Source organism: Triticum aestivum, chromosome 4B (genome assembly GCF_018294505.1).
Source record: "Triticum aestivum cultivar Chinese Spring chromosome 4B, IWGSC CS RefSeq v2.1, whole genome shotgun sequence".
NCBI lineage: Eukaryota > Viridiplantae > Streptophyta > Magnoliopsida > Poales > Poaceae > Triticum > Triticum aestivum.
In genome coordinates this window covers 649,869,826-649,870,286 of record NC_057804.1, presented here as the reverse complement: position 1 = coordinate 649,870,286, position 461 = coordinate 649,869,826, and the positions used below count along the sequence as shown (strand labels likewise).

Here is a 461-nt window from a genome sequence, read left to right as displayed (position 1 = left end):
GAAGATTTCAAGATGGAAAAGCAATGTCCATCTGTGCCCCACAAGACCACTTCCACCTGTCGTGAATGTCCTTGCTCTCTTACCTTCACTTTTTAACAAGGGTTTTGGGGTTACAATCGCTGATCTGCACACAAGACTTGGCAGTGTGTTTACAATAAATTTGTTTGGGCCAAAGATAACCTTGTTGGTTGGACCTGATATCTCAGCTCATTTCTTCCAAGGGTTGGAGTCGGAGATTAGCTTTGGAAATTTCGCTGAGGTTACCGTTCCCATATTTGGCCAAGAAGTTTTGTATGGTGTAGATATGGCTACTCGCAGTGAGCAAATACACTTCATCGTTGATGTACTAAAGCCATCCAAGCTGCGGAGCCTCGTTGATCCCATATTGCAAGAAGTAGAGGTACATCTAAAAGATACCTTCACTTTATTTTGACTCCCTACGGCTTTTCTTCGGTTACTAT

At 43.0% G+C, this 461-nt stretch overlaps 1 protein-coding gene across 1 annotated transcript in view; it reads left to right on the top strand.

The window, feature by feature from the left end:
- Window positions 1-461, top strand: part of LOC123090354 (obtusifoliol 14-alpha demethylase-like) — a 23,964-nt gene that overhangs the window by 22,099 nt on the left and 1,404 nt on the right. The window contains exon 4 of the mRNA XM_044511692.1: window positions 5-400. Coding sequence (XP_044367627.1) covers window positions 5-400 — 396 coding nt within the window. The remainder of the gene's footprint in view (window positions 1-4; window positions 401-461) is intronic.